Source organism: Myiozetetes cayanensis, unplaced genomic scaffold, assembly GCF_022539395.1.
Source record: "Myiozetetes cayanensis isolate MyiCay16 unplaced genomic scaffold, myiCay2020 scf3, whole genome shotgun sequence".
Taxonomy (NCBI): Eukaryota; Metazoa; Chordata; class Aves; order Passeriformes; family Tyrannidae; genus Myiozetetes; species Myiozetetes cayanensis.
In genome coordinates, this window is record NW_026087521.1 from 35064159 (window position 1) to 35088722 (window position 24564).

At 40.9% G+C, this 24564-nt stretch overlaps 2 protein-coding genes across 4 annotated transcripts in view; one reads left to right on the forward strand and one right to left on the reverse strand.

Annotated features, from left to right (window-relative positions):
- The first annotated feature begins 525 nt into the window (after positions 1–525).
- Positions 526–16959, forward strand: MDM2 (MDM2 proto-oncogene). Of its 3 annotated transcripts, none has more exons than XM_050324001.1 (11): positions 526–606; positions 1122–1194; positions 3862–3936; positions 4306–4439; positions 4595–4644; positions 5919–5986; positions 6138–6231; positions 8422–8582; positions 9572–9727; positions 11052–11129; positions 12570–16959. In XM_050324001.1, exons 2-11 carry the CDS (start codon positions 1126–1128, stop codon positions 13137–13139), a joined length of 1455 nt encoding a protein of 484 aa, XP_050179958.1. In that variant the 5' UTR covers positions 526–606; positions 1122–1125; the 3' UTR covers positions 13140–16959. The 3 variants fall into 3 exon arrangements, with proteins under 3 accessions (XP_050179958.1, XP_050179957.1, XP_050179960.1); XM_050324000.1 differs by lacking the exon at positions 526–606 and adding an exon at positions 864–1030; XM_050324003.1 differs by lacking the exon at positions 526–606 and adding an exon at positions 864–1030 and having other exon boundaries at positions 8425–8582.
- CPM (carboxypeptidase M) overlaps positions 14658–24564 on the reverse strand; it is a 36407-nt gene continuing 26500 nt past the window's right edge. The window contains exons 4-9 of the mRNA XM_050324004.1: positions 23789–23961; positions 22126–22310; positions 21705–21875; positions 20737–20889; positions 19579–19727; positions 14658–18902 (exon numbers count right to left, since the gene is read on the reverse strand). Of these exons, the coding sequence (XP_050179961.1) occupies positions 18669–18902; positions 19579–19727; positions 20737–20889; positions 21705–21875; positions 22126–22310; positions 23789–23961 (1065 nt within the window). The 3' untranslated portion in view covers positions 14658–18668. The remainder of the gene's footprint in view (positions 18903–19578; positions 19728–20736; positions 20890–21704; positions 21876–22125; positions 22311–23788; positions 23962–24564) is intronic.

Below are 24564 nucleotides of genomic sequence, written 5' to 3' on the forward strand. Positions count from 1 at the left end.
CTACATTGAAAAGATACAGAAAATTACAGAATGAGAGGTGACACGAATATAAGACAACAGCATCCAATTCTCTTTGGATGTAAAAGTTTTCTCCTCATTCCATCTCTTAAGTATCAGTGACAAAACAACTTAGAAGAAGGCACAAACGACCACTGCAAATCATAACAGTATCCAGAGGCGTGGTTCCCTATCAGCCAGGCAACCAACACTTGCGCTGCCGTGTCCCTGAATTCGTGAGGGGCGTTCGCGGGCCCCCCTGCCTCCCTGCCTGCCCCGCTGTTCGCGCTGTTCGCGCTGTTCGCGCTGTTCGCGCTGTTCGCGCTGTTCGCGCTGTTCCCGCTGTTCCCGCTGTTCCCGCTGTTCCCGCTGTTCCCGCTGTTCCCGCTGTTCCCGCGGCGCAGTCGCCGCCAGGCCCGAGCGCGGCTGCCGCTCCGCGCGGCACCGCCCGGCAGGGGGCGCCGGGGCACCCGCGGGCCGCGAGGCCAACATGGCGGCTGGGGGCGTGCAGGGCGCGGCGGGGCTGCGGTAGAGGCTGCGGGCCGGGCCCCGCGGGCTGCCGGCGCTCCGCCCGCCGCGGGCCGGGCTGCGGAGCGGGCGCGGTTGGCGGTGCGTGGGGACCGATCGCGGCTCGCTCGGGGGCCGGGGTGGGGGCAGGGGGCTCTCGCTTGTCGCCCGTGCGGCCTCGTTGCTGGGGAGGGGCTGCGGCGGGGGCGCCGTGCCGGGCGGGCGGGCGGGCGGGCCGGGGCCGGCGCTGTTCTCCCGCGCCGCCGTCCCTCCGCCTCGCTGGCCCCCGCCGCGCTCGGAGGCCGCGGTGAGTCAGCGCCGGGCCCGTCCCGCCCGTTCGCCCCCCGCGGTGACTCGGCGGCGGCGCTCCGGGTCATGCTCAGGCATGTCGGGCCGGGCCGGGCCGGCGCGGGAGCTAAGCCCTGACTTGCCTCCTGCTGGCAGCGCTATATAAGGCCCGGCCCAGCCCGACTCGGCCCAGACAGCGCCGCTGGAGCCCGGCGCGTGGGCTGTACGGGACACCGAGGTGAGTGGGCCCCGCCGGCGTGGCGGCTGCCGCCAGCCCGGGCTGTGTCGCTGCGTGCCACGTTCTGAGCTGGTTCTCCCTTCAATTGCAGGCAAATGTGCAATACCAAGATGTCCTCCCTTACGGATGCCTCCCCTGTCACCGGCTCGGAGCAAGAGGCGCTGGTCAGTAGCTCTGTTGGAAGCGCGAGTTTTTTTCATACTTTTTGCAGAGTTTTAGCAGCTAATTTAGAAAGACCACATTTTTTTGCAGCGAGCGATGGTTGTAGAAAAACCAGGAAATCCGGTGAAGGTGATGTCTCTTTGATCCTGTAATTGTGAAGCAAATGTTATTCATGGTTGAGAGTTGAGGGTGATGGTTTAGGTCTAGACTCCATTTACTAGAGATCTGCGATGGTTTTTGCTTTCTTTTAATAAAAAGGATCTTATCCGATTTGATCGTGGTTAGTATTTCATGGTGGGAATTGTTAGTAGTCATAACTGAAGAGTTATGGAAGATCTCCGTTGTGCAAACCGTACTGTTTGTGAAATAATCTTAAGGTTTTCTGCTTTCTCCTCTATTCATAAGCAAGTGGTAAGAAGAGTCTTCGTTTGTTTTTAAGGCTTTGCATATGCAGGGTTTCCATGGTACAGTGGCAGTTCTGCTGCCCTGGTTTGTGCATAAGCTTTCCTGACAATGGAAGCCTGTTATACCTGAAAGACAAGTTAAAAACAGCACATGTGCAATGATGTTTGGACGGGGCTACTGTATGTAGAAGGGTAAAGCTTTAAAGGGTAGACTTAGAGTAGAACTTCAAAAAAGTGAAATAGCAGAACAGCCAAAAACTCTTGACTTTTTTTGTTTGTTTTTTTTTTTTAAGTCATCATACTGTGATGGTACTGTCCGCTGTCAGGTCTGGGAGGCCAAAGAATTTATACTTGGAGGAGTCAGGAAGAGGGCTGGGGAGTAAAAGCGGGCTTGATTGTGGATTCGGAGATCTGAAACTGTCTTCCTATGCTTAGCTGTCAGTAGTGCTTTAATAACTTATTGTTTGCTTCCTTTACGAAACCGTAATATGTTCTGCATGTTCTAAATAATTCAGCCCTTAGGAAGAGGTGAATAGACATCTAATGTTGTCCATAAGCTTGGTTATTGTTCTTATTATGTGTAATTCTTGCATCTAATGTCTTGTTAACGCACTAACACTTAACGTTGGCTTTAGCAGATCTTTAAAATGAAATGCAGGGAAGTTCCCTTCCCCCACCCGTCCCTTAAGCATTTATTCCTTGTCTTGTGATATTTTGTTCACACTTCCCTGTATTTTTTTTTTTTTACATTCAATATTTATTTTTGTATATTTTATTTTGTGGACTATATCAAGATAGCTAAATATTAGCCTGTTCCTAGAACAGTTATGCCGTTGTTAAAGAGGCGACCCTGCCATATACTGCACTGGGAACCATCAGTGGCTCCACAGGCACTTTGAAGTTATGGCAGCCCCTGCAGCTGGTTCTCATCTGCTGCAACTGGGCTGGCACAGCTGTGTGGAACAGTGCAGTGAGCGGGATCAGGACACTGCTCTGGCCAAAAGAAAAAAAAAAAAAAAGTTGTATGTATGGGGAAGTGATTTTTTTGTTGTTTAACTTTTCCGTCCTCTACCTCAGAAATTGTTGCAGCCTGGCTGCAGATAAAACTGCTGGCACGGTGGGTGGGTGGGAGGCCATTGCAGAGGTAGGAGTGAGTCAGGTATGATGGGAAGGACGGGTTGTGCTTGTCCCAGCTAAGAAAAGTCTTCCAAGGTAAAGCAGCCCAATTTGCAAATGTAAACCAAAGCCCCAGAAACTGTCACAGAAAGAGACAGAGCTGGACTAGTGTTTTGCTTTATGACTTGCGCTCTGGACCTGACAGTCATGAAGGTGCTTTGCTTTCCTCTCTCCCCTTTGGGAGTCATTGAAGTGGTTAAAGAAGTGAAGCTGAATTCCCCAGATCGCAACCCTGTACTTGGAACTAATAAACAAATCCGGTAGCTCAAATTAAGGAATCTCTACTTAACCAACATGTTGAGGTTTAACCGCAGCCAGGAACTGAGTAGCAGAGAGCTGCTTGCTCCCCACCCCACCACCCTGCGGTGGGATGGGGGAAAGAATCAGAACAAAAGGTAAAGCCTGTGGGTTGAGATACGAACAGTCTAATAAGTGAAATAAAGTATATAAATAAAGAAAAGGGAGAGTAATAAAATCCAAGAAAATCAAGTGAAGCACAGTACAATTGCTCATCACCTGCTGACTGAAGCCCAGCCGGTCGCATGGACTGATGCATCAGTCGGTCTCCCCTGGCCAACTCCCCCCATGACATTCTGTGGTATGGGATATCCCTTTGGCCGGTTCAGGTCAGCTCTCCTGGCCATGCTCCTCCCACACAGTTTCTTGTGCACCTTCTCACTGGTAGAGCACTGGACACTGAAAAATCCCTGGTTTAATGTAGTTACTTAGCAACAACAGAAACATCAGTGTGTAGTCAACACTATTCTCCTAAATCAAAAAACATAGCACTGTACCAGCTACTAGGAGGAAAATTAACTACCCCAGCTGAAACTAGGAGATAACCAAAGACAACTTTGAGCTAGGATGTATGTTTGAGCTAAGGTGCGTGAAAAGTTTAGTATGATTTTGTTCACGTTACTTGCTTTTAAGTTTTAACTTTGCAAAGTGAAAAAATGTGAATGTGGATTTGTTTTAATATAGTTGTGTGTTTGCATATCAAATTAATACAGAAGGAGGAACGTTACCTGTATAAGTTATGGTTTTTTGGTGAATAATTGGTGCAGACTGTTTTTATGCTTCCCCACACAGGTTAAACCAAAGCCACTATTGTTGAAGTTGTTAAAGTTAGCTGGTGCAGAAAAGGACACTTTTACTATGAAGGAGGTGAGAACTTTTAATCACTAAAGGTAGACTACAGTGAGTACAGATATATTGTTTTGTTCTGGGTGAATGGGGGGCAGTATAGTTCATAACTTACCTAGAAATTATTGAAGAAATTATTGAGACAAGACTTTGTGTTTATTCTGCTGTACTAATTATTTAGCTAGTTTCTCAAAAATGTGAACAAAAATTTCTTGTGATTAGAATAGCAGCATTCTTGGGGAATGATAGATGAAAATCTGTCAGCTCAAAGGGAATCCTAGGCATTCAAAATTTGAAGAGCAAATTTCAGTGTATTTAATGTGCTTGCTCTCTTAATCTTGAAACAACAAACTGGGTATTTAATGTCTGTGTATTTCATTTACTTTACAGGTAATATTCTATCTTGGACAATATATTATGTCTAAACAATTATATGATGAAAAACAGCAGCATATTGTACACTGTGCAAATGATCTCCTGGGGGATTTATTTGGAGTAACAAGCTTTTCAGTAAAAGAACACAGGTAATGGGATTCTTTTCTGAGAGTCTGGTTGGAAAATAATGAAGAACACAATGCGTATGACCTTTTTAAACTCTTTGCATCTTTAAGATGGTAAGCTCTCTTCTATGATTCCATGTAGCTAACTTGCAATGATTTTTATTTTATTCCCATTTAAGGAGACTATATTCGATGATTTCCAGAAATCTGATAGCAATCAATCAACAAGGTAAGCTACTTTAGGAGGCCGTTTGGTTTTGAGAAACAGCAGTAGGGAAAATATAACTTATATAATGCATCTTGCAGGTATTTATCAGATAACAGCGATCTCTCCATTATTAGCTATTCGGCTTTACCCACTGCTGTCCACAGCAGTCATAAATAGTGAATCAAAGCAAACACTGTTTCTTCTGGAGGAGAAAAAAGATTCTGAGCAGCATTTGGGTAATTTTGTTGACTAGAACCAGAACAAACACAATCAGACCTGAACAAAAAGAGTACTAAATTAAAAACTTGGTCGTTGGCTTGTATTTGTTACAGCTAAAGCCCTCAACAACATAAAGTTTTAATATGAAAAACCAACTTCTTGAACTTGTGTCAGCAATAAAGTCAGGGCAAATGCTGTACATTTTCTTTTCTGTTGAAGTTGTGTTTTAATTTTCAAAACTGAGCATGGAATGTATTTAGAACTGGTCATCCTCAGCTATGCTGAGTCTTGTTTTCAAAGGTCTGCATCCTTTAAAAGAGTAGCTTTGTGGTAACTGTGCATAGCCACTCCTTGAATGGAGAATTGTTATATACAGTCCTCTGTCCTGCAGTATAAAAATGCTCAATATAGCTGTAATTTTTGCCTCATACAGGATGTGAACCAGAAGTTAAACAATGGAAGCCATTTTGTAAATTAGCTTCTAAATCTGTATTAAGACACGCTTTGTTTCTGGTTCTTCCTAAAGGCAAGTTCAGCTGCTGAACATGGGAAACATGCTCTCTTTATTTTCCCTATTGTTATGCTTGCAAACTAAAATTTATCTCTCAATTTTTTTTTAAAGAGTCTTTATTAATTCAGGGTCTGTCTGATAGTAAGAATATACCATCAAAAACAGCTATTTTTTCTTCTATTAATTGTCTTCTTAATTCAGTGTTCCCATTAAATGACAACTAGAAGAAAGCACTTTGTAGAGGAAGAAGTGTATTGCACTTCCTGCCTGTATTCTTTCATATCTGCAGAATCACAGCTCCTGCACAGCCTTCATTTGAAACCATTTATAATAAAATTCTGAGCTGCTTTGTGGTTGACATTTCTCCTTCTTCTCCTCACGTTCCCACTTCAGTAACGTTACAGGGAAGGTACTGCACACACCTGAAAAGCAAAGGAGCAATGTGGTTTTTTCAGTTGTTCCAAAATGTCTGGATTTTAAGTTCTATTTAGGATTTACTTTTTGAGCCTGAAATTAAAGTTTTCTGCTATGTTGTATTATGGGTTTTGGCTTGGTTTGGTTTCAGACTCTACACTTGGTGGCACACCTGAGGATGATGCCAGATCTCAGCTCGAAGAAGAAAATGTTCTTAAGGTGATACTTTCATTTTATTTTAATAAATGTTCTGAGTTGTAAATTCTGTTTGGTTTTGCATGATAGTGTCAATGATTTAGATGTAATTAGTTGATTTTAACCTTTTACTTCACATTCATGCTCAGGCTTACTCAGTATTTCTGTTAATCAGGAGTCTATGCAAGAGTTAGAAGAGAAGCAGACTTCATCAAACGTGACTTCTCGACCAACTACATCTTCTAGGAGGAGGACACACAGTGAATCTGGTATGTGCAGATTTATGATGCAGAGCTTTCAGTAGCATGTCCACTTAGGGGTAAAAGTTCTCTGCTTATCTGAAACAAAATGTTCAGCCTGAAAAGAAAAGCACGATTCCTTGCATTGCTCCAGTGTCATGTTACAGTGATTTTGGATATGTTTAGGTGATGAACCTGATTGTTCATTAAGCACTTATTAAAACATCTGATGACTTACACATCATATTTGCGTCCTTTTTGTGGTTATTCAATAATCACTGGCAAATACATTTGCAAAATATGAAGTGTTTCTTTTTATAATTAGCACTAACAAGCTGGTCAGCATAAACCTGAATAAGTTTCTCAGTGGAAGTGTTCTCTACAGTTCTACTTAAATACTATTCTGTGGAATTTCTTACATTAGTTTGTTCCATCACTTGTCTTACCTCATGACTTGGTGGTTGTAATTATCTGGGCAGTGATAACCTTCTGTCGCTGCATAGAACAGTTTCAGTTACTCAGGAACATTTTTCAGTTCCTCAACTTTTGAGTAATGTTTTTTGTGTTCCTTGGAGGCCACTGTTATGTCAGTCAGTCCAAAAACTGTGCTGCGTTGCTGAGCGGTTTGCACTAAATTAAAAGAACGTTTTAATGTTGTAACTAAAACTAGTAAAAGGATGGAAAGTCTTGGTTAAAGAGCACAACCTGTAATATTTAGGCATGACCCAGAGCACATGAGGTGCTGTGTTGTGCTTACTTATTGTAGGTTTGGTTATTAACTGTTGTCTTTGCATCCCTTTATTAGTTTGTTACAACTTTAAAACTTCTTTTAATATAGTGTTTTTATATACACTTTTTTTCTAATTTATAGGAAATCTTCCTTTTTACCACTGTTCTTGTTAAATTGGGATAGTAGTGGCTCCTTTGGAGCCCCTTTTATAGTGTATAGAAACCTTGTGGTGATACAGTATCAGTACGGCATGGAGCCATGACAACTAAATGAGGACAACGATGGACAGGAGCAACCCTTGGGCCTGGGGGCTCCAAATTTGGTGGGGCTCTCAGGGCGGAAAAAAGAAAAGAGAGGGGCTGAGCCAAGAAGCACCAAGGGAAAGTAAGAGAAGTCTCAAAGTATGTACAAGTGTTTTGTTCTCTTTTCTTTTATGATGAAAGATTCAAGACTTGAAGACTCGTGGATTGTCACAGTGTGTTTTTGCAAGGCAAGGGAGGAGAGGCTGGGCAATAGAGGGAGGGTGCAAAAGGCACCTGTGGCGGGGCAGCGGGCTCATACTGAGGTCTGTTAAACCAAGTTTTCAGGCATCTTGTGGGGGTTTCACTCCACTGCACTTATATACTGACTTTACAACACCTTTTTTAATAAAATTGTTTCTTACCAAACACTCTAAAAGTCAGTGGAGCTGAATTTTGACTTACCTATCCCTAAAATGCTTCACCCCTACTCCTTATGCTGCTTCTGGTGATTGTTTCAAAATGTGATGTATTTAAGAAGCATTGTCTTTTTGCCTTCAAACCAAGCATACTCAATAGGCACAGCAATGCTCTCAGAGTTCAATTTTTATATAGTGTGTCTTGAAGATTTATTTGCTAGTGTGAGCTGAAAGTTATAACAGTTGTTGCAAAAATCTTGTTGAGTAAATACAATTACATATAGTGGAACTATTCATGAAATTTGTTCAGGTGTCTGAAACTTGAACCTGAACTTACCTTGCTTAGCATGAGGAATTCTGTATGCATGTGACCTGGGAGCTAGTTGCTCTGTCTCCCTACAAATTCTGGGATGGACACAGAAACTCTCTGAAAGTGCTTTTCTGTCTACTGACTGTAGAGGGAGCAAGGACAATTGAGATCTGTTTCTTAAAATTAGGAGGGGTATAATGTGTCATGTGTGGAGTAAAAATTCTTCCAAATCTGCGATCATTTTATTGCCTGCATGTGGATACTGCTATTCACAAGCTGTACTGATGGGACAAGTGGGGAAAGCCAGCCCCTGAAATACTGGCTTCAGGAATGTTTATCAGTGCTATTGTGTCTTTTTGAATAAATTTTGGTGCCTTTACTTTTTTCCTCAAAAAATAATACTGAATTATTTTATTAGATTTCTTTATAAGTAAATTATATTTTAAACTTCTGTTAAGAATATTCAAAACTACACATTGCATGAATGTTTTTGGAGTAATAAAAATTCTTGAATATGCCCAGAAGAAAATTCTTCGGATGATCTGCATAGTGACAGAAGAAAGCGACACAAGTCAGACAGCATTTCGTTGACGTTTGATGAAAGTCTCTCATGGTGTGTAGTCAGTGGTCTGTGCCGGGAAAGAAGCAATAGCAGTGATTCAACAGATTCTCTTTCCATTCCCGTAAGTCAAAATATAAATATAAAATATCTTTGTGGTACAAATTCTGCAGATGCCACAAGTGCAAATATGCATCTGAAAACATCATGATCTTAATTAAAAGCGGAAGTGCCTTCAGTGTTGTGTGAGGAAGGAAAAGAGGATGAAAGAAAAGATAGTTGGTGGGTGGGGTTTTTCATAGGTCTGGTGACAAAGATGAAGGGAAGTTTTTTAAAATATTAACTTTGAATATTCTTTAAAACCAAGATCCTTACTGCTTGGCACAGTGTTGAAAAAGCTGTCAGATATATTTTGTGTTTTAAAGTGTTTCTTAGAACGCAGTGCTAAGAGAAGAAAAGCAGTCATAGACGTTCCATAATTCAGAATTAGCTGGTAGTTCTGGTACAGCCTGGGTAACTGTACTCAGTAGTATGTGTGCCGATGATACATCGTATTCATTTTTCAAGCCTCTACTGTTTCGTGTTGTTTTCAACAAACACCAAGGCAAGTTACCTGTGGTGACATTAAGTCGTGAAGAGCTAAACCAACAGTATTCCCGGTCACATACTGTATCCTGAATTGACAGAACTAATACCGTATCTTCAGTCTTCCTATTTTATAGTTGTTCAACCACAGTCTCAAATTAAAGATTAACAGAGTTGATGAGAATAGAGAATTTAATGACATGCAACCAAAAGACAGCATCGTCTTGTATCTGTTCTTTCACTTTTTAGGAGAGCCTATGTGAAATAGTAACTACAGTCTGCAAGCTGGCTATAGGCTGACTGCAACCTCTTATTACAGAGCCAACAAAAGGCTTTCAGATCTAGCTTTATTTTTACCTACCTATAATTTCTTGATCTCATAGAAGATGTACTGTCTAACAGCTGCTGGTCTTATTTCTTCCATAGCTAATTAAACTGAGTAGCACAGTTTTATCTTAACTGTTTTAATAGTAATAGTTATGTATGTGGACTAGTGAGGTTGAATGTGTACTTTCTCTTTTCTTTCAGGATCTTGACGCTAGTTCATTAAGCGAAAATTCTGATTGGTTTGACCACAGTTCTGTTTCAGACCAGTTCAGTGTAGAGTTTGAAGTTGAGTCTATTTATTCAGAAGATTACAGCCATAATGAAGAAGGGCAGGAGCTCACAGATGAAGATGATGAGGTACGTATTTATTTTACTTGGGTTTTTTTTTTGACCTTGGGGGTTGGTGAAAGGGAAAAGGAAAGTTACAGGAATACTTCATGTTGATATTCCAACAAGAACTCTGCATGTGCTGTCACAATTTGCACCCACTTGTTCATTAAATCAAACTACATGTCAGTGCAGTTGGGTCACCGTTATATACCCAGCAGGAAGTAACTGAGATGTTGCTGAGGCTTTCTGCAGACTCTGAAAGAGGCTGTGTAGGAAAGTTTGTGTGTTTAACTTCACTCACCAGCTGTTGGAGTCAAAGGCAGCATGCATACTTTACTTGACTATTTATGTATTTTTAGTTATAAAAGTAAGAGTTGAGCTTTAACATTACTTGATATTGAATGAAAACTTACTAGTAACTCTTTGCAAAGGGATACTTCCAAGTCATTTGCCCCTATGAATACAAATGTTTCATATTGATGCTGAGCCCCAGTTTTAGAAATACTCATTAGTAGGCCAGAAGTCAGTAAAATTGTGATTACCATAATTTTCAAGAGATCTAGATGTATGGGATGTCAGGAATGAGATGAGAATGTATGTGTTTTGGTTTTTTTTCTGGGTTAGTTTTCTATTACTTTAGAGGGGTTAATCAGCTCAAGATTGGTAAGTAGCAGAGGCAGAATTCACATACATGATTATGGTACCTGAGAGGCTAAATGGGACTGACTGCACTGATGTACATTGACTTGTACTGTAGTGCTGCAGAGCTGCACCCTGAGATAAGACACTAATTTGGAGAAGGAAAGGATTGGGGTGTGCCCCTGCTCCCAGCAGTAGTTTTGAGAATTGCAGAATGACTGAGGTCGGAAGGGGCCTCTGAAGGTCATCTTATCCATCAGCCCTGGCTCAGGCAGAGCTGATTGCCCAGGTCCGTGTCCAGATGTCTTTTGAATATCTCCAAGGATGGAGTCTTTCATAGATGCTCAAGGCAACTGTGCCAGTGCTCGGTCACCCACAAGTAAAAAGTGTCTGCTGACATTCAGAGGAAACCTCCTGTGTTTTAATTTGTGCCAGTTGCCTCTGTTCCTGTCATTGGCCACCACTGAAAAGAGCCTGTCTCCCTCTTCTTTATACCCTCCTTGCAGGTATTTATACACATTGATAAGACACCACTTGCCCTGAGTCTTCTCCGGGCTCCTCTGGAGCTCCTCTAATCTGTTTAATAATCTTAGTGGCACATCACTGGAGACTCTTCAGTTGCTCCCTATCTGAAAATCTGTAAGGTTAAAAATATTTGGGGTTTTTAACTGTGCCAGAAAAGAGTTACATATTTTTTTTTCCATTTAACCAGGTTTATCAGCTTACTATTTACCAGGATGAAGATAGTGATGGCGATTCATTTGATGAAGATCCAGAGATTTCTGTAGCTGTGAGTAAAAACTTGTCAAGTAAAGTGTCATAAATTGGGTGAACTGACAGAATAGATCAAGAAGTATAGATGAATTCTATTGCTACCAGTGATTTTTTTATTTTTTTTTAAGAATCAAATTGATTTTTTCTTCTATGCTTGAAGGTTCTAATTAATATTTTAATTATTGAACATGTGATTATTAACCTTGATATTTTTATAACTAGTAAGCTTCCTAAGGATATAATTTCCAAAGGAGATTATTTGAAGCCTAAATCTGACTTTCTACACAAAATGAAAAAATCTTAGTCACGTACATTTAAAAACTCTTCCTGTAAATCAGAATACCTAGTTTTATTGTCCATCCTGAATGAGGGTATCTCTTAACATACAGATGTGAAGGCAAACCTTTTTTCTGAAAAGTAATATAAAATTAAGAGAGGCTTTTTCTGTATTCTTTGAGACTATTTTTGAAGTGTGGGAAGAAACTTAGGGTCTTGAAGCACACACTGGAATTAAAATGTGGGGTATCTCATTTATATTTGCTTTTCACAGTTAAACCTTAAATAAAGTTCTTTTCTAGAACTGTGTGAAATGTTCCAGTCCCCTGATGGTCTGTAGGACTGAGGGACTTTATTCTTAGTTTGTGAAAGACAGGTCTGGCCACCTTCTGAAAACATAACAGTGCTTATGTGTGGTAAAAGAGGCCTGTACATTATTTTTAGGATTTAGAATTGGTCTTTTAAGCTTTTGATGTTACTGATGTTATTCAGGACTTGTCTAAATAAGTTTTGGGTGTTTTTTTTGTTTTGATTTCCCCTAGGCTTGCATTATTTCTAAGAAGGGTCTTTCTCCTTAAAAATTAAACGTATTTTTAACAAGATGTAGTGGCTTATTTTCAGTGTAGTCAATAGAGTAGCTGCTGAGATGGTGTTGCAAGACTTCCCCCCACCCTCTTTTTCACTTCTGGTTTCTTATTGGCCGATGTGTTCTCTTGTACCGCTGTGTCAGAGTGCCCTCACCTGGCCATTTTGCACACCAACAGCTCAGCATCCGACGGGTGAAAGGTCCCTTCAGTCTCAAGTAGCTCCCATTTCACAAGTCCGTTCTCAGAAAGAAGGGGAATGGTGACCATTTTATTAGAAGTTTTTCGTGAGGTTCATTGAAGACTTTTGTGGTCTGGCTTCTGCAGTTTTGCTTAAGAAATAGTAAATCATTATTGTTCTAGTCAAAAACCTACTGCAAAAAGAAAGGAAATCAGAGTTGTTTTAAAATAAGAACTATCGTAATCTAGAACTGTAAAATGGGGCCAAACACTGAATGGCGTTTTAAAATTATAAGCAAGTCGGTAACTCAACATAATTATTATTTTGACAGTAGTAAATTGTTTACAATCTCTGAATACTTCAATTGAAAGTGTTCCAAGTAGCTTAAGCTGTTCCAACCTTTAATTCATTAAAGGATTACTGGAAGTGTCCTGAATGTAGCGAAATGAATCCTCCGCTTCCACGACATTGCCACAGATGCTGGGCCCTACGTGAGGATTGGCTTCCAGATGAAAAGAGTGAGAAATTGGAAAAGAGCAAATCAGAAGGTCCCTTCCCTGCAGAGTCTGAAGAAGGTTTTGATGTTCCTGACTGCAAGAAAACAAAAATGACTGAAGATAAAGAACCAACTCTGAATGAGAATGAGGAGAAAGCAGTACAAATTTCCGAGTCCCAGGAAAGTGAAGATTATTCCCAGCCGTCAACATCAAGCAGCATGTTTTGTAGCAGTCAGGAGGACTATAAGGAACCTGAGAAGAGAGAAATGCAAGACAAAGAGGAAAGCATGGAATCCAGTCTGCCTGTTACCAGCATAGAGCCCTGTGTCATATGTCAGAGCAGACCTAAAAATGGCTGCATAGTACACGGCAAGACGGGACACCTCATGTCATGTTTTACGTGTGCAAAAAAGCTTAAGAAGAGGAACAAACCCTGCCCGGTGTGCAGGCAGCCCATACAAATGATTGTACTAACTTATTTTAGTTAGTTGGATGTTGACTGGAAAGCTGCGAGAGAAACTATTTTTGTATGCTTATTGGAAAAGTAGTATTTTGGATCTCTTTACGTTCGGTATGAAAAATAATTGTTGGCATAAATGCACTGGAGTTGTTCAGAGGTTCGCACAATAGTCATAAATCAACTTGGAGATTTTGAATCCTTGTCTGTAGAAATAACCAAGTCCTGTAAATCACCTGCCTCTCCAAGTGTTTAATGTTCCATGCAAGTTAGTGACATTTCTTTTACTGGATTAAATACACACATTAAAAAATCCCAGTTCAGTGACTGTGAGAGGAGACACATGTCGAAGCAGTCACTCATGCAAGTTCCTCATCTTGAGAAGGTAGAAGATTCTTCAGGTTGCAGTATTTGTTGCCTAGTGAAGACACCAGGCTCAATCAGACCACGCTGAATAAGTCAATAAAATAAATAGTTTTGTCTTAAATTCCTCCAAGTAGCCAAATTATGGGGGAGATCTTAACAGGAAGTAGAGAAAAATGTGATAGAAAATAATTTAAGGCTTTGGAAAAAGAGAAGGGTATTGTATGTCTTTTGCAATGCACGCTATAAAAATAAACATCAGTAACATGGGGACTGTACTTAAAAAGCTTAATCTGTAAAAACCTTTGTCCATTACACTGTCTCCCATGTCTTTGGTTTTTCAGCATGATCCCTTCTCTGCAGTCACTACCATGGCTGTGTAACTGCCATGCAGGGGGAGCAGCTGCCCTTACCCAGTTCCTACTGGGGCAAATTGTACCATCCCACTCTTGTTATTCTGTTCCAGTCAATCCCCTTTAATGATCTCCATACTTTAAAAAAAAAAAAAAAATAATTCATCTCTCAGAAAGGCATGTATGGCCAGAGTGGTGATTTTTGCTGTTCACAGTTGCTCACCTTTAGGTTTATTCTTCAGAAGCAATTTGCCTGTAACACTGTTTTGGCAAAAGATAGTCTGAGAGCATACAGCATAATTTCTTTTATGCTTTAAAATTTTACTTTCCTCATGTATCTTGTTGTGGAGAATAGCCCAGGAAATACCCTCCAATCCACACAATGGTGAGGAAATGGGGATTTTTGGTTTCTGCATCCGCAAATCACTCTGTCAAATCTTTTTGCCTCGAGTCAGATTTTCTGGCTTAATATTATGCCTAATGGGCTCTAGTACAACTAGAGTTTGCTTGGTTTGGGTGCATGCCTTAGGAATCGGGGAGTGATGAGTATTGGTGTCCGTTCTGGTTCCTGTTGGGGACACGGCAGCCAAGCGCGTGCCTGGGGCCCAGGGGTGTGTAGGTGACACACAGACCCCAGTGCTGTGGCCCTGACCCCACGCTGGAGCCCTTGGCTCTGCCTCCAGAGGGCATGAGCTGTGACCACCCTGTTCATTCTGGCCTGTAAGCACATTGCTGGCCTTGGGCAGAGGCACAGAAGTCAGTAAAATTTTGGTACAAAAGTTGACAGTTGTTGTTACTTTGATGTTTGAGATCCTTATTTAATATCGCACACGTTTTAATCTTTAATTTATTGCCATTTGTAAATATTCTTGTGCTCACAGTTAATGTTTTGAGTTTTAATTTATTGAATTAGTCTACTGGTATATGCGTAGTCATATAAATATGCTTACTTAAGTAAATCTCAAGAAAAATATTTAAGAAATGTAGCATTAAAATACAGAGAAATATTCGGATTTTATTTAGATTAAGAAGGCCACAGAAAGATTTATGGCTTTGCTTTCTTTTTTTTCTTCCCTTAAAACAACTTCTGTGTTGCACTCGAACATTTATTAGAGATGGAGCTGGTGCAACATGAGCACAGTGAGAATATTTTGATGGAGTTTGTTTTCAGTAATTTTCAGTAATTGTCTTAGTCTCTTCCTTCTTACCCATCAGATAGACAATAGTAATATATAAATGGTGCGAGAACTCTCATTTTTTCTTTTTTATAAAGTATGATAAACCTACTTATTGTTTAAATACAGCTCTTTAACTATGTACCTATTTGTTAGTATTGAAATTCAACTCTTGACCCAAGGAAGTGAAGTGCAAAGTGAGGTACTTGAGGCTGAAACCGAAGTAGCTGGGTGGGTGGTTGTATTGAACATTCACACTGCAAGGTGATGCTTTTTACTGAGCAGCACCCCTTGAGTTGTGTCTGTGTTCCTAAGGAGCACGTGGGCAGAAATGTGTGCCACGAGTGCTGTGCTGCACTGCGCCCATCAGCAGGTTGATTCCGAAAGGGTAAAAGCGTTTCAAAATGTTAATTGGTGAAAAGCGTTACATCTGTTCTGAAAGTGTGGTACGATTTTTATCACTGAGTTCTGTTTGCTGTAAATTTGTTCCAATGTCGCTGTCTCCGTACTGTCTGTGTGGGTATGAAGCCACATGCAAGATTTCAGGCAGACTTTTTCCCTTTATTGACTAAGTTGAGGGGAAGATAATTCCTCGTTCTTACAGAAAGCGTCAAGGATAATTGTTTCAGAAAATTGTCTTATAAAAGAGAGATTAGAAAATTATTAGAAGCATGATGAAACTGAATAAAACAAATCAATAATTAGGATGAATACAGCGATGAAGACCTTTTCTTTGCCATCTTAATGTACAGCTGCTCTTGTGTTAAGGTGTAACTTTAGAGTTTATAATTTTAAAGCAGGTAATTTATCGAGAATGTTAACTTGCCACACATATCGTGGGGCAGCAGTTATCCCTTACCCTACAGTGCTTTGTTGTGCAACACTTGGCCTGAAAAGGGGCATTTGCTGTTGAGGTGTTTCCCTGTGTGATGGAGCATTGGACATGTGCATGGACTCGTGGACAGGCAGAGCTCATCCCTGTGCTGAGCTCTGTCAGCTGCTCTCATGGCCGTTCTCAGGGCCAGCAAGTGGGTGCAGCGTGGAGGGGCTGCAGGGTCACTTCTGTACTTGCTGAAGCCCATTCCGTAGTGTAGTTACACTTGTGCTCTCCTGCACACCCTGCGCCACCTCACACAGGGACTGCTTTGCTGGAGTATCAGCCCTCTGGCTGGCAGGGTCTGCCTCTTCTGGGGGATTACCTGCCCGGCTAAGGGGGCTTTTCTGGCACTCCATACCTGAGTTAAAGGTTTATCTTGAGTTGTTGTTTAAAGGTTGCACAAGCAAAACAAAACCTAGGCTTAAGGTGTCTTTTAGCAATGTTAAAATTGCACTTAGTGAATGTGAAAACTTGTTGCTTTTAACTATAGTGTGTCCCTTTTTTTTTTTATATTATTTTTAGCACAGGTGCACTGAAAGCTTCAAGTGAATGCCTCTCTAGTGTATCTGTATCTATATTCTACATGTAAAATTGGTCATACTTAAAAGGTGTTGTCTCACCTTTTGAGTAAATATTGCTTTAGCTTAACAGCCTGATTTTAAAGGACACTTCTTGGTTGTGAGCCAAATTATTGGCTATCTACATGATGATTACTTAACACCTAAAATACCAATAGCTTTTCTAAAATCAAAATCTTTGTTGTCTGACTACACATAGCTGGAATTACTGTTAAACAGAGTAGTTCATAGTGAATTGAAATAACTATGCAATATTGCCACTATTCCTAGATGAAGATGCTTTCAAGAGCTTGTAATGATGTGTACCTTCTGGCTACCCAGTACAATCACAATCAGTAACCACTGAAATACAAGTATCCACTCCACTTGCACAGTGCATAGATCCCTTTATGAGAACTTTCATGCATGTTGCATTTATCTTTTGGTTTTCAGTTGTTCTTTTTCTAGGGAAACTGAGTACTGTGTTCCATTTAAAAGCTTTAAATAAAGATTTCTTTATATACTCTTTGGTGCTCTTTCTTTTTAATGTTAATGTTAATGACTTGATTGTTACAAGTTCTGGTACTTGGTTTTCATACAGATTCTTGTTCCTCTAAGCAGCATGCACACTCTTTCTGCCCTCACTCACCTGCTGAACTGCTGACTTCTCTCAGATTTCTTGCATTTTGGGGATTTTACACTCAAAGCATCTCTAGTTCTTTCTGCTATAAGTGACAGACCAGAACCAACTATCAGTGGTGGGACTTCGTGGATAATTAATTACTTCTCTGACCGGTAAACAAGCCACAGCAGATCAGAGGGTGAGAAAAGATAGAAAATTCAAATGTATATGATGAATACATTAAAAAAACAGTACCTTGCGCATGCAGCCCTCATTCTCAATCAGCAATACTGTTTTCATGTTCTGAAGTGCATTCACACACTGAATGCAGCTGGCTGGCAGACAGGTAAGTGGCTGATGCCCAAGCTCCACAGCCCAGCTGGTGGGGCCTGGTGTGACAGAGCAGTGCCTCAGGAAAGATTTGAAAAGGCATTAAGGGATTAACTGCATTCCTGCATTTTTTATTTACTGTATACAGGAAAAGATTGATGTTTCCAAAGATAATCTCTTCTGGTTTACTTTTAAAATTGCGTAAGAAAATTACTGGCAGATAACGTTTTAAAATAAACACAGGAGATGGTACTAACTGGCTTTTCTTGATAAATTTTGTGTTTATTGGACAGCTTCAAAGGGCCCTGACAATGATTTGCAACTGGCCAGGCAAAAGAAATCTGCTAATCCGGCTACAATACAGCCTAGCCCAGCCAGGGGAGTGCTGAAACCAGCCTCTGTAACAGGAACTGGTTTCTGCCTTTCTAAGTGTGCCTGCCAGCTCCTGGCATGTGTGTTAGACAGTCCCAACAGTGCAGTAGCTACTGAAGCAATATAAAGCCATTGCTAAAGCTATTCAAGGAATCTGAATTGTCTGTGGTTCTGTTCCACACCAAATTCAGTTAAAAATGGGCAAGGTATAAAGCTGTCAGTGACTGTTCCCACATTGTTTTCAGCAGCTCTGCTGTAGAACACTGTTTTCAGAGAGACAAATTCCTCCCTTCTCCCTGATGGTGCAGATTATAATCCAGCTTCCAGGAGCGTGGCACTTCAGCACATACTTCATTTCCATCCTTTTGTCTTAAAACCTGTGTTACTGTTCTTTACCTCATTTGAGCCCTAAGCAGTCTCATCTGTCCAAGTAAGAAAAAGCATATTTTAAATGCCATTCCTCATTTATAGCAACGACTTTGTTATGAGAAAATAGGATTGATCTGATCACTTACAGTTGTGTGGCACCTTAGCTGTTGGTTCAGAGAGGAACCTGAGCTTGCATAAAACATTTGCAGTACAATCCTCAACTTTTTTTGAATTCAGGCAAAGTCTTTAGAATGTATTTGTACTTCCTACATTGAAATTCTACAGCTATCTCCATTGGCTGTACAAAATTTCTTCCGAGTAAAATACATAGAAAAATATGATAGTCTATTACAATTAAAAATATAGTCAAAGTAAAACATTCGATTGTCAACCCAGTATTTTACAAAATACAGTGAACATGATTGTGAATCTGAGAATCTGGTTTATAAAAACAGACATTCTTTTGCATATACAATTCCTTGTCTGCAAAGCCACATTTGTGCTGGTGGATTTTGCCTGGCCATGACATCTCATTCCTGACTTTATTTAAAAATTACAAACAGAGCAGTTATTAAAGCCAAGACATGTAGGGTTGGTTTTACTGCAGCTGAAGCCCTTGTAAGCTCTTGGTAGAGGGGAATTTTGGGACATGAAGCAACTTTTGGTCTGATAGAGACCTCTGGGAAAGAGAAGTCCTGTTTTAAAGCACTGAAGTTACCAGTGTTGTCAGGTATTTCCACTGTCTTCAGCATTGATTTAAATCCTGGTACAGTAGCCTAGGAGCAAACACAAAAGTGTTTTACTTGGTTTGAAACATTGAGTTCAGCTGCGAAACAACCAGTGTCTAATGTGCTTGTTTACACTTTAAATGTACAAGAAAAAATGTTCTAAATACACATTTGGGAACATGGGGTGAAAAAAGGATAAAGTTTCCGTTTTATAGCAGTAAGACTTGTACTAGAGAGGGAATCCTGCAGTGATGCTCAGGTGTAAGCCCTCAACTGGCAGCAGGCAGAGCCTGCACTGCATGGATGTTCTCCAACACTTCCTGTGGAGAAACCATTTAGACACGAGGAAATAACTGTCACCAGTGGTGGTGTCAGCCCTGATCCCAGGCTCCACCTCCTCACCCTGAGAGCTCTGTGGTTTGTTTCAAACACCTCAAGCTCAAGTCGTTGTGCTCCAGACCCTCATCCCTGCTGGCTCCACCATCAAGGTCAGATGGGTGCTTATCTCTGGACCTTGAGGACTTGAGATGTTACTGTATCCAAAAATTTCCTTTCTGCCAATTCACATTTAAAGAGACTATTTTCTTTTAAATCTGCTAAAGAGTCTTTACAGCTCCTATACATGACTCAAGCAGTTCAGCTCACTCATCTCTAAGCACATTCTCACTGTGCTCAGGAATTCAAGGCAATTAGGAACAATAATTTAGTAAGGCCGCACACTTACATTGATCACATATGTCCCAGGCAAAAGGAGAAGATAGTACTCCCCTTGTTCATTTGTTCTGTAGGGGCAGATATGAGGCCTTCCTTTGGCTTCCACGATGGCATTGGGAATAGGATTCCCATTCTTATCAGTAACTTGACCCTTGACACCTGTGAAAAAGAGAGGAGAGAGATCACGACCTGTAACTGTAGTGAGCTGCCTCCTCCAAGAAAGTCAGACTGTTCTCTTGCTGGGTGCTCTCAAAGGTTATTTCACTGAGTTTGAGCACATCTAATAGTATCACTAGTCACTTGTCTCACTGAAAGGAATTAAACCAGAATATCCCTGGTTGTTGTTTTTAATAGTTTACTCTCATGTTAAGCTAGAAAGCAGCAATATAATCTCCTAAGTATCATTTGCTGAAGGCATCATATACACTTACTGTATGTATATTTTACTGAAGGGCTTCAATCTTCAGTACTGCTTTGGCATTTTTTTGCACACACCCCTCCCTTCTTTTTTTGTAATTTAAAATAAGTCAGCCTGTTCTCTAGTACTTCCCAAAGGCAGAATAGCAACAATGTCTGATTATGAAGGACTTTCCCTTAATTCTCACAAACCATCTTTAAGGTAGCACTGGCATTAGGCAGAGATGAAACAGGCATTTTGGGCAACAGAATGCAAGATAAGCAACAGATTTGTGCAAGCCCTTCAACTCATTATAAAGCAGCACTGCTTCACTACGCAGCAGCTCTCTTCCAACTGCAAAGCCAGGTCACGAGAAAAACCTTTCAAAAATACAAAATCCAAGTAGCAAAAGACCCACGGGACTTGTACTCAGGCACTCATAAACCTCTAAAATAAATGACTGCCCCAAGGCTGCTCAGGAAAGCAGAGTCCATGAGAGGGGTGTATGGTCACACAGCGCCTGGGGCCTGTCCCTTGCTCCTGCCCCAGTACATTTTAAGCCCCTTGCACTACTGTAGAAGCACCCATTGCCCCTCACCTGACATGCCTGAGTTCTCCTCCCTTACCCATCCCTGGCCTTGCAGCACTTCATGTTCAGAAGCTCCCAAGTTCACACCAGAGCTCCTCCCGCTGTGACACTGACCCAGGCTGCTGAAGAGTTCCCTCTAACCTGGCCTCAGCTTCAGTTCCCATCCCCATTCACATACCCACCTAGGTGTACTTGTTTTATATATTCAATCAGAGCAACTTTGTTGTCTCTCCAGAACTTTTCCAGCTGGTCTGCTGGAGGATATTTACAGCATGACAGCTCCAATGTAATTTCAAAACATTGTCCCCAGACATAGTTGTAATCTTGCATTCCACCTTAAAAGTGAAATAACAGAGTGTTCAGCTACAAAGAAGCACTAAGTTCAAAGTAAAAGACAAATAAAAGAATTAAAATGTTGGTCCTTGCATCGTACCAGTAAGAAAAGTAAATCAGATAAATTATTCCTCAATGCCACACTTGTATTTACTTCCTCTTATGGAAAACAGACTTAATTACTCTAGTTACACACAGAGTGGGGTTTTCTAAAGCACAGTGGCATTTTCAGAATGATGATGATTCTGGCTGAGAAAGGGTGGATCTTTGACTGAAATTCATTCAAGCATTTCCAACTAACTTGTGACAGATAAATTCATTGGTTTGCCGAAGACATTCCAAGAGCCTTTTATGTCTTTGAATTCAGATGGTGAAAGCAACACACAATGCCACAGCACACAGGGCCCATATTCTATTTGGCTACACATAAACAGTAATGAAAACATTTATTTCAGTGATTAGACAATTAAAAAGGATGATGTATGAACAGAAGATTGGTTTTCCTTCTTAAAGGACAAGATCTTTGTGCCAAGGAGTGTGTGCATGTGTGTATAATCTGTACAGTTATTGCAGGCATTAAGCACGGGCACAGAAGCAGCCAAACAGCAGTGAGTGCCTCATTCACTTGTGTAATTGCTGGCTGGGAGAATCTGCAAACACCCGGGTCCTGTTCAGAAAATCTGCATGAGTTGGCCTACACCCCTCATCAGTCCTCTACTCTGGGTAAAATCACTGCCCTTTCATCATCAAAGATGGCAGAAGAAAGTAAGAACATCATATCAGAAGCAGCTGAATAAGACATCGCTGGGATTCTTACCTTCCAGCTGGTACCAAGAGTATCCGTTGGTAATGCCTTCTGGAAAAGTTTGTCTGTTGTCACACCCAGTCCCTTTGTACATGCTGGCATGGTGGGAAGAATAGGTTTTTGCCAGGTGAATAAAGACATCATCATCTGGAGATCTGCTATAGCCTTTCGAAGAGCCAGTAACTACAGAATGAAGACAGCAATTGTGTAACTCTCATTACTGATAAAACATACAGTGCTGGCTTATACACAGGATAAACATCTCCCAAACAGCTATATTAGGCAGTGAATTTTTATGGGGTTTATCAAATTCTGCCCATCCCAACTCAAAAGCTAGAATAACCTTGCAGGAATCCTTATAAATTTTGCTTTGGTACAGCTAACGTTCCTAAACCAAATCAGCTGTAGAGAAGAGAATTTGTTATTAGCTTACCTGAGTTACCATTATCAAAGGTGTAACTGGCAACCAGAGCACCCCCATGCAAGTTTGCTGAAAGAACAAACGTTTCATTTTTTATCCAGTTCATTACTGCTTGAGTCTCTGGCTGAATGTTAGCGCTGTTATTTTCAAAGGCATCAGGAAAATTTCTGTTCAGATCTTCTCCATTCTTGTTGTACCTTAGAGAGAAGACATTCACATTACTGTTTTGCCTGTGGACACTTCCACATCACCAGACTCCCAAGTACTCCAGATCTGTGTCATGGTAGTGTCTTCAGGAAACAAACAAGATGACCATTTCTTATTTCGGAAGTATTAAGATGATAGACTTCAGCTTGATTTCTAGTAGCACTGGAATTTTCATAGGACACAATAAAACAATTTTGCTTTTGTATTTCAAGTGAAAACAGTGCATATATGTGTATAGCATGCACACAGTGACATATATGTGAGTTAGAAAAACCAGAGCCAGATCAGGAGGACATTGCCCTTCTGTATGTGTTTTTCCCACTTGCACAGAGGACCAAGGCAACTACTGAATGGCTGTGTCCCTTGTACTGCCATATCTCTGGGCAGAGAGAAAAATTTGAGTCAAACACAGAATGTATTCTCTTCTCCCTGAACATGAGGAGCATGTGCAAACGCTTACTTGCTTTTTTGCTCAGACAGGTCAGTACAGGAGTAAAAAGGGTATCTGCCATCAGTTGTGTTAATTTTTAAACTCGTTAGTTAAACTCTATTTGACAGTGAGGGGATAAAATATACCCCTCCTCCATACATGTCCCATCTGTTTGCTGAGAAATAAAGTTCTTTCCTAATAAAAAGGATGACCTATACTCGTCACCTAAAGAACCAAACTACCTAAACTACCTTTTACTTGTTTCTGATGTTGCCATGGCCAGTGATCCAAGAGAAATTCTAGCTCATGAGTTTGCTTTTTCTGCACATTCCAACTTTGTCCCTTTGGCATTTTCTTCCCATTCTCTCACTCTTTCCCTATTCTAGCTTGTTAAGCTTTTCATCCCCTTTTTGGTCTCTGTAATGGTTAAATTTAAGAAAGCAAAAGTAGCACAGGACGCAATGCTAAGTTGGTTATATTTTCTTCTGTATTAGTTCTTTTTCCTAGTACTACTATTAGTGCTACTATAGGTACAGCTATTACCTATTACAGCCAGCTCTCACTGCCTAACTCCTCCCTCTTGCTTAACCTGCATTCAACATGATCTTTAAACACACTGCTAGAAGTCAATTCAACAAGCTTAGACACACCTTTGTCTCGTTAAGAAAGGTGACAAAGTTCTCCAACTAAAATAGATCCCTGTGGGTGGAGTTTTCCTTCTTTTTATTTTTTTTTTTCCTACAAAATAAGGAATTGTGCTTGTATTCGCAATCTGGGTCTCCTGCCTAAAAGGTGAGGTCATTACACCATTCTGACCAATTTTCTCTGGCTGCACCACGTATAAACACCAGTCTGACTCAGTCTTCACAAACTCCATGTTGTAACAGTGTGTCTTCAGAACGGCACTGGAAAAAATTAGCCCTAACACATCTTCTAGACTATCCTCTCCACCAAGTATGATTCAGCCTCTTGGCTATCTGCGATTACTGCTCCCCACCCATTTCCTTTGCCTCTCCCACCCTCATAAGCCACCTTTACCTTCCTCGTGTGTAATAACAATCAGGCACTTTTGTAGCTTCAAATCCATCAGGATTCATTGTCGGCATGATATGAATCCGGGTATTATTGAGTAACCGGGTGATAACTGGGTCCTGTCTATAGCTGGTCACCAGGAAGTCTATCAAATGGAGCAGTATTTCTCTCCCAACAGTCTGTATAAAAAAAGAACATAACATTTCATTTTAAGTCTGCTATGGAAGACAAAGAAGAAGAAAATAAATAATAAAAAAAGGCCCATCACCTTACACTTCCAGGTTTTTCTTACTGGATTATACAGACATACAAGGCATACAAGAGCATTCTAATCAACACTGGTTTGTTTTAGGCTCTCCCCTAAATATATTTAAAGCAATTTTGTAGATGAAAGTAGTCACTGGAGGGTTTTTACAAGGGTTTTAAACCCAGATCAACCAGAGCTTTTTGTACAATGGGAAAGTGACTGTATCAGCTAGACTGCTTAAATCTTGTATGGATAAGGCATAGTCTTATCAAAAACTAAAACTGCCTGATAAAGATCATGTGGGCTTGGGAACACCCCACTCTGTTTTCTCAGCCCCACTACAGTCACAGTTCTGTACTGATGCCCAAGGAACCCTGGGTCCTGTACAGCAGTGTCAGTGCTGTGCATCCCCACTTGGCAGTGATAGGTCAAAAGAAAGAAAGGAGAAGCCTACCATAATTCCAGAGCAGGCCTTTTCTTATTGATCCTTTTTATGGAAAGTCAACTTTAATACAGGATCAAAGAGGCCCCATAG